This window comes from Maylandia zebra, linkage group LG6 (genome assembly GCF_041146795.1).
Source record: "Maylandia zebra isolate NMK-2024a linkage group LG6, Mzebra_GT3a, whole genome shotgun sequence".
NCBI classification, from domain to species: Eukaryota; Metazoa; Chordata; class Actinopteri; order Cichliformes; family Cichlidae; genus Maylandia; species Maylandia zebra.
This window is the reverse complement of record NC_135172.1, coordinates 36,063,169-36,071,280: the sequence shown is the minus strand read 5'-3', so window position 1 is coordinate 36,071,280 and position 8,112 is coordinate 36,063,169. Positions and strand designations below refer to the sequence as shown.

General features: G+C 40.4%; 1 protein-coding gene across 1 annotated transcript; it reads right to left on the bottom strand.

The window, feature by feature from the left end:
* Positions 1-392: 392 nt before the first annotated feature.
* On the bottom strand, positions 393-4,606 carry inab (internexin neuronal intermediate filament protein, alpha b). Its single transcript, XM_004538957.5, has 3 exons — positions 3,525-4,606; positions 2,898-3,022; positions 393-2,815 (listed from the first exon to the last, which is right to left on the bottom strand). Exons 1-3 carry the CDS (start codon positions 4,569-4,571, stop codon positions 2,542-2,544), a joined length of 1,446 nt encoding a protein of 481 aa, XP_004539014.1. The 5' UTR covers positions 4,572-4,606; the 3' UTR covers positions 393-2,541.
* Positions 4,607-8,112: the final 3,506 nt, after the last annotated feature.

Sequence of the window (8,112 nt, the reverse complement as noted above, 5' to 3'; positions counted from 1 at the left end):
TTGTTTTTTCCTCTGATTTCCTTTGTCTTGACCTGTGCAATGCCTTATTTGTTAGTTATTAAATTATTTGTTGATATATTTTGTATTAAATGCCTACATTTTAAGTGTAACTTGGACATAATTATAACATTTTTTCCCACTAAAAATGCTACGCAGAAAAAAAAATCTGACTTTCCATCAGGACTGTGTTTAAGAGCTTGTTATTGATCATAGATTAGGAAATATCCAGTTCATCAATAGGGTGCATAAACAGACACGAATGATGTGTGCATAGATGAATAATGACAACTATGTGAGTAGAAATATTTTGCGTTCAACTTTTGCATACCTTCCAGTAGGAAACCATTCCCCGTCATTTTAAAGAGACATAATGAAATCACATGCAGCCAAAATTATTTCAAGGTTTTATTGATATGGTGTCATACAGCAATACAATAATAATAATAGTAAAGAGTAAAGCATGTCAACTACATTCAATCCATATGCTTTTGTTGTCACTGCAGCTATGATAAACACTACGAAAGAGAATATAACGGTTAAACACCCCACTGAACAGAGTCGTATGCATCAAACACATGGTCAAAAGCTGCTGGTGTTTTAAGGCATTTTACATCCTACAGTATTTCTTTTACAGTATGGCTAAATATTGATTGTTGGTTTTGAATTGGTGATATACTGATCATCATTTTCCAGAGCATGTGCATTTAGAAAAGTTTGGCAGTGCTGCGAACGCAATATTTTTCTTTAGACATCCATGAAAGCTCTTTTGGTTTACAGTGTAAGGATAAAGGCTTGACATTTGCAACCACTAGCAACTCATTCAGTGTGTTTATAACTTCTTCTGTTTGACGCTATAATTCGTACAATTCATTATTCTACGAAAAAAAATCAAAATGCCCGGCTTGCAGACTTGCTGTTCTCACTCAACACATAATTCCAGTTATGATAGGCCACTGTGTAGAGACACAAACACACTTAGTACAGTACTATCAGTAGGTTTTGTTACCATTCTTAGTGTTAGTGCAGTTTGTCAGGGCATTATTCACCATGACCAGCAGCAAGAGAATAAAGATAGCTGTGTTAGAGTTGGCAGTGCACGAGCAGAGAAAACAAGCTGCAAGTCTCTTAAGCTACTGAAGGATTTCTAGTGGTGAGGTCACACTACAACAGACATTTTATCCAGTCATGGCCACAGTTAAAAAAAAAAAAAAAAAAGTTGAGACGTTCTAAACACATCATGGCATGGCACGCTTCAACTAAATCGTTAGAGTTTTGTCAACACTGTTTTCTTCAGGGTGACTGATATGGTATTAATTCTTGGGTTGTGCTTCATGGGAAATGTTGTTATGCAGCTGATGTGTAAAATTTATCACACCTCAATCGCTGGATCATTGTGAAACTCGTGCATTTGTGCTACAGCATAATTTATAATTCAGTCTTCAACTGACTTTATAAAAGACTCTTTTATTATGTTTGCTCCATTCTCTAAAGTCTCAAATCTAACCTAAAGGCCTAACAAACACATGTCTAATGCAGTCATTAAAAGGTGTTGTGCATGATGATGCTCGACATAGTCGGCAGTTTTAACTTCATACAACAAAAATGTGTTGAATGAGTAATTTGCTGATGAATTCCATGCAAGCATGACATCTTCGTACACCATGCACATTATGCCTGAATAATATATTTTTGTCTTTGTCCTAAGTCTTGATCTTACTCAAAGAGCTACATTAATATATTGTTGTTAGTGAAACTTTTCCAGGAATTCGAAAAGGGTCGGTGCTCGACTCCTTCAGCCGTTTGGGTTGTGCTCAAATCCCTTGCAATGAAAAGAGAACTGTCTGTGCAAACATTTGATTTAAGGAGGATATTCTTTGCACTAAAAAGGCTCAAAATGTTGGCTCAGTAAGACATTATCATTTAATATTGTTCATCTTATTAATTATTGTTATTATTGTTAGCTGGTTTCTTATGTAGACCGTGTGCTTACTTACTAAAGAGAAATCATTATATTCCTATTGTGGGTAGAGACCCATACCAGCTGATGTGTTTTAGATCTTTTTGGCATAGTGTGGAATGTGTTGAGAATAATTCACAGTTTGTGGAAGAAATGCACAACCGGAGTTGTTATTATCTACTGTGTGTCCGTACATATTGATTAGTGAGAAAGACCAGTAGAATAATGTACTGTGAAAGACCATACTCCTGTAAGAGATGCTACCTAAGTGCTTGATATTGTTTGAAGCTGAGAACAAGAGAGAACAAGAGAGAACAGATGTACTGGACTTTTGCATGATGTGTCGGTTATAATAGCGGTATAATGGATTTCCCTTGATGGGGGGAACACCTGTGGGGGTCAAAGGGGACAAGGACACCAACATAAAACAAACCTGTAGATCCTGCACTCTAATCACATCCAACACACACTAGCTCAGATATGAAAGACAATCTTACTATGCTTTTGGGATGGGGGATGAAGAGGTATGGGTTTGCAAGGCAAAGGGAAGATTTAGGGGTCAACACCAGGCTTACAGTAGGCTCTTAGTTTTTCTGATTGGTGGGAATGTCGTCTTGCTGCTTCTCCATCTTCTTGGTGGTGACTACTGTCTCCTCATAAACTTCACGCTGGGACATCTTCCCACCGGATTTGCTCTCCAGCTGCTCGTCATCCTTTCCCTCCTTCTTGGAGCTCTTGCCAGAGCTTGTGTAAATGCGGGTCTGGTAGCTGTAGCCCTGCCCAGGTCCAGCACTTATGGAGGGACTGGGATAGGTGATGCCTGTCCCGATGCGGGTCTCCTCTCCCTCCAGTAGTTTCCTGCAGAAATGGTCATAAAAAGGTGTTAGAGGAAGACATTATATAATGAGAGAGGCAAGTGGTGAGGTGTCAAGAAACATACCTGTATGCTGCAATTTCTATGTCCAGTGCCATCTTGACATTAAGCAGATCCTGATACTCCCTCAAGTGACGAGCCATCTCACTCTTTGTGGTCCTCAGCTCATTCTCCAGCTCTGCCATGCTTTCCTGAGCAGAAAATTAAAAATGAAAGTAGGCCAGAATTACATATTTTAAAAGGTGAAGACAATGTGTGTGACTACATGTCTTGCAGCAGACAGACAAAGACCTCTGTCAATCCCATTATTAAAATGGGCATGGTGTAGGCTAGAATTTGAGAAATGTATTAATAAATAGTAAATATTTTATTTTTAGTAAGAAGCTCTGGATCGAGCGTTTTCTTGTTTTAAAGTCGTTTGTTTTGTTGTTTTTTTTCTTAGAGCATTGACAGTGGGCGTTGTCAGATGCAGCTGAGCACGCTATCCCGAAAGAACTAGTTTCAGCACCACGGACAGAGCCCGGCAAAAAACGGTTGTCCCGATCTTATTCTTGCGGTATTGTCACTAAACACTACACACATAGTAGACTATCAATTTAAATGAAACTTTTACGAGACTGCTATTTAACAGCCGAATATCATTGCAGGAGAAACCCGATGATAAGCGTAAAAAAAAAAGTAAAACAGAATTACCTGATAGTTTCCAATCTCCATATTGTGTCTGTCCTCCATCTCCCGAAGCTGCTTTTCCAGAGATTCGTTGGTTCCTCTCAGACTCTCGATCTCGATAGTCTTGGACTGCAGCTGCCTCCTGAACTCGTTCACTTCCTCCCTGCCGGCGCGGATGGCCTCGTTACTACGGTTAGCCTGCTCGGAAAGATCTGCAAACTTGCTCTTGTACCACTCCTCGGCGGACTGCAGGTTCTTTGAAGCCATGGACTCGTACTGGCTGCGAATCTCTTTGAGGGCGGAGGTGAGATCCGGCTTGGACACCTCCATTTCAACAGACACCTGTGCAGCCTGGATCATATCCGTCAGTTCGGCCACCTCCTCCTCATGCACCTTCCTGAGGAAGTTGATCTCGTCCAGGAGGGATTCCACTTTCTTCTCTAAGTCCAGGCGCACCATGGTAGCATCATCCACATCTTTTTTGAAAGCCTTGAGGGTGGCCTCCGCCTCCTCTCGGGCGCGGAACTCCTCTTCATATTTCCCCCTGAGCTTCTGCAGGTCGTCCTCAATATTATCCCTCTCGATCATCAGCTGGGACTTCTCCCCGTTCAGTTCGTCGAGCTGGGAGCGCAGTTCGCGGATCTCTTGCTGATAGAGCTCTGCCAGCCTGGACGGCTCGGTATGACGCTGTCGCAGAGCAGTCAACTCTGTTTCCAGCACTTTGTTGTGCTGCTCCAAGTTGCGCACTTTCTCGATGAACATTGCAAAGCGGTCATTAAGACCTTGCATTTGTTCCTTTTCATTAGTGCGGATGATTTTAAACTCATTGTTGAGGACGCTACTCTGTGTCAGGTCGAAGGACTCCACTGGCATAGGAGAGAAGGAGCGGCCAGACTTTCTGCTGAAAGAGCCCAGGGACGAAACGTTGCTTCGGGATAGGGAGGAGGACCGGTACCCTCCGCGAGAGGCCACGTTCATCACCGTGCGCGATGGAGAGGATGCATAACGGGGAGAATCCCCGAAAATCCTCCGGTAGGAGGAGGAGGAAAAGACTTCAGATCCGTAGCTCATCTTCGCTTGTGTGGAGACAGAGCAGAGCAGTGGGCGCGTCTCCTTTATATAGGGGTGTCGACCCAATCACTAATTAATGCCCAACGGTAACATCCGGACTTAGTTTGTTCCAGATGCGTCAGGCAGTCCACTGTGCATATGCGAATGAACAGAAATCACTCCTGTAAACTAGATTTTTCGTTGATAGGTATATTCTAAATATGACATCACTCCAGATGTGCACGGTTGACTCTATTTTTTTTTTCTTTCAGCAAATGGAACTGTCCTTTTTGGCGCAGTGGTGATGTATCCGCGTCTGATCGCTTGTTGCTTATTTAAAACAAACAGCTAACAACATGTAACAAATGTTCCGTATAAGACATCCTTTAGCAACAGTTTCCTGCAGCCCATCTTCAGCGTTTTTGTTGCTGAGAAAAATCTCTGAAAACGGAATTTCATCTAATCCGCTCCAGTCTACAAATTCTATGCTGTTTTTAATTAACGCAGAATGACGATGACGGTGCAGTTTACTTGCAAACTTACTTACTTGCAGTGCAGCCAGGTAACATCCGTAAAACACTCTTCCCCAAACCACAGTACTGACGTCATACAACACATCTGCTTGCAGTTTCCAAATAGCATCTATTTAAATAATATGACCCATTATTTTAACGCAGATCAAGAGCGAGCCCTGCGTTTTTCTTGTGTTAAACATGCGTATAACACAATGAGAAATTTGTATTTGAAAATAAATATGTTATGCATAAAATGTAGCAGGCTGCACGAAATATAATTAGAGTTAGATTTCCAAGAAAACTGTTTTAAATAATATCTAGGGTTACTCGGACTGGTTGATTGTTATTTGTTCTGTTTGGTAAAGTGTGTATATATAAAGCCTGGTCAAACAGGATCCGACTGACAGGCCTTTGCTGCCCTCTGCTGTCAAATAGCGTTACATTGCAAGCAAACTGGACTACCGAACCGTATTAACTGCCACAGTGTTTTTATTCTAGTGTGTTTAAAAATTTTAGTGCGGCACATTCACAGTGGTGTTATTATCGTGATTTGTGGCAGAGCAAGATCATTATAAGAATGATTTATAAATAGGGCCTAGTTAAATGTGTTCATTTTGGTATTATACTCTTATCATGGACCTAAGGTTTTGTTGTTTGAACTTTGAATTCCAGTTTGCTATTAAGAATTCTTTTGTTTAGTGTTTTTAGTTGAATGACTTGACTTTAAGGTGTGTCTAGTAATGCATCTGTCCTTAGTCTTAAGTTGCACAGTATGGGGTAATGGCAAGAAAGAGCAGTGAAATAAAAAGTAGAAATTTACATTTAGAACAAGGGAAGAGCAAGTAATCCTCATCAGATTGAGAATAAATCTCACTAGATTAATGGTACTCCAACTGGCTATTGAGCAAGTACTAATTTCATATAGTTGGTACAAAGAAGCATGAAGAGAGATGGGGGTAGTCATGCAAGGATTAGGTTTCGGGATATCAATATTAGCGATGTGCTCATGTGTGGGGACTCAACAGTGGGAGGAAACTACTATTTAGGTAGGGACATGTCTCCATTTTGAGCTTTAGAAATATATATATTTATATGCACTTCTCTGATCTATTAATCTAAGGTGTTTGGAAAGAAAAGCGACTGGACTTCTTTATGTTTCTTGAAGATGTTTCACCTCAAATCCAAGAAGCTTCTTCAGTTCTAAGACCAAATGGTGGAGAGTCCCAAGTATTTAAGCCCTAGTGAGATACCTGGGACTTTCCACCATTTATGTGTTTATATGTATTAGCAAAGTTATTGCTAAGGTCTGAGATAATGCATAGCTGTAACTTTGATAATACATATAAACACATATTGTTGTGAGCAGTAATTAAGGCTTAACAGATTAGACAGCTTCTCTTTTTTAATATTATTAGAAACTGTTCACAGTAAAGGTCCAGTTAACTGGGAAGGGACACTGGCTCACTGTTGATGGTATCTTAGTTTTGAACATTACACAGAGCATTACACTGCAGGCATTTAACTTTACTAATTATAGCCATGGACTCTAAATCAAAACATCCTGGATTTGCTCACTCAGGACACCACATTAAATTATTATGACATTTAATAGCAAGAGTATATATGTATTGCAGGTACTTCTGCAGTGACATTCCAAGAGGAAAAAGATTGGCAAATCTGACTGCAGTATGACAGTTAGATGGATAAATATCCAAGAACAAGTCAACAAACAAAACATAAGACGGGATGGAAAAGAAATATAAAATGCATACATTAAAAATATGCATCAAAATAATGGAAAGATGATCAAAACCATGAAAAGTTTCCTGCGTGACCATTTAATAATCTGATTGTACTGGGAGCAAATGATTAGCCTACTTCTAATCTTTATTATGCTATAGGGTGAGTCTACAGGCAGAACAGTGAACTCTGAACAGTGACATTTCAGATACCCATAGCTGCATTTGTGATATCCATTTGTGATTTCACATATCTACATTTTAGTCATTACCAATCATAATTTTAATACGAGATATCACAAATGAAAAAAAATTATATCTGTTATGACTGTGCAAAACTGTCATATCCCAAACAAGATGTAATTAGTGCTTGTGTTGTTCCTAAAACAAGTGACTTTCAGATTGAATTTACTTTCTGTATTCTGTTTTACTACTTTTAACCTCTTAACACTCATCAGGTCACTTGAGTGTCATCTAGGGTTAGGGACAGGGTTTGAACTGTGTTAACATCCTTCATTTTAGACCCCTGTTTTTCCATCCATCCCCATCCATTTTCTGCTGCTTAACCATGCCTAGATTGACAAGACAGTAGTTTAAGCAGAGAAGCCCAGACCTCCTTCTGCATGCCCACCACCACCACATACAGCTCATCTGAGGGACACAAAGGTGTTCTCAACCTACCTGACAAATATATTCTCACCAGCATATCCTGGGTTTACCTGGGAACACCCTTCTGTTAGGACATGCCTGGAACACCTCACTTAGTACATGCTTAGGACACATGTTAGTCATGTGCATGAATCACCTAAGCTGGGTCTTTCCACTATATCGCCATCTTATCATGATGGAAGGATTTGTGTGCCCTAGTAAGTTATGTTGTCAGGGTATTTGCCTGTGTGGGGTCTCAGGTAAATTGGTCCTTGCTGAGGGGCCAGATGACGAAGAACTCACAATAGCCCTATGAAGAAAACATCACCTAATGTAGGGCCTCTAGGCAGAGGTCCTAGATATTTTTCTTATTTTGGCTGTTCCCTTTATGAGACACTACAGCAGATCATCTACCAACACTCATCATCACATATATTAGGCTTCTCTGTGGTCTTATTAGCTATTACCAGTAATCTCTACAGTCTAAAAAAAGTCCCTACTCTCACCTCCACACTCCTGGCTTCTCCCTCACTGCCTTTGAACAAGCATTCTTCCGCTCTCAGTCTTGATGATCCACATATTTTGTTAGGTAAAGATTTTGGACCCAACGCCCTTCCTGACACAACCTTCCCCATTTATATCAGCTTGGGACCAGCACTA